General features: G+C 49.5%; 1 protein-coding gene across 1 annotated transcript; it reads right to left on the minus strand.

The window, feature by feature from the left end:
- E0L32_012456 (uncharacterized protein) lies at positions 1 to 316 on the minus strand (the record flags this gene model as incomplete). The annotated part of the gene is made up of 1 exon (XM_031135294.1): positions 1 to 316. A coding segment is annotated over one exon (316 nt), but the record flags the coding sequence as incomplete, so codon positions are not given.
- Positions 317 to 378: the final 62 nt, after the last annotated feature.

A 378-nucleotide genomic window follows, 5' to 3' on the forward strand; every position in this document is an offset into this window, starting at 1 on the left:
TTTTGTTGAGTTCTTTCGACGTCGTGAAGTATGTCAGATTCTTGTGGTCGGTGAACACCGTGATGGGGTGTTGTGTGCCACTTAGGTATGGTCTCCATTCTTTGAAACACTCAATAATCGCCATGAGCTCCTTATCGTGGATCTGATAATTGAGTTCTGGTCCGTGTAGTTTCTTCGAGAAGTATGCTACCGGATGGAGCTTTCCGTCGTCGTCGCGCTGTCCGAGTTGTCCTCCCAGGGCATAGTCGGACGCGTCGGTTTCCAATTCATATGGTCGGTCTGGGTCGGCCATTCGTGTGACTGGTTCTTCAAGCATGTTCTTTTTAACCTGGTCGAAGGCTGCTTGGCACTCAGGTGTCCATTCGAACTTGGTATCCT

The sequence above is a fragment of the Thyridium curvatum genome (genome assembly GCF_004353045.1).
Source record: "Thyridium curvatum strain D216 chromosome Unknown NODE_293_length_378_cov_695.270916, whole genome shotgun sequence".
In the NCBI taxonomy this organism is placed as follows: domain Eukaryota; kingdom Fungi; phylum Ascomycota; class Sordariomycetes; order Thyridiales; family Thyridiaceae; genus Thyridium; species Thyridium curvatum.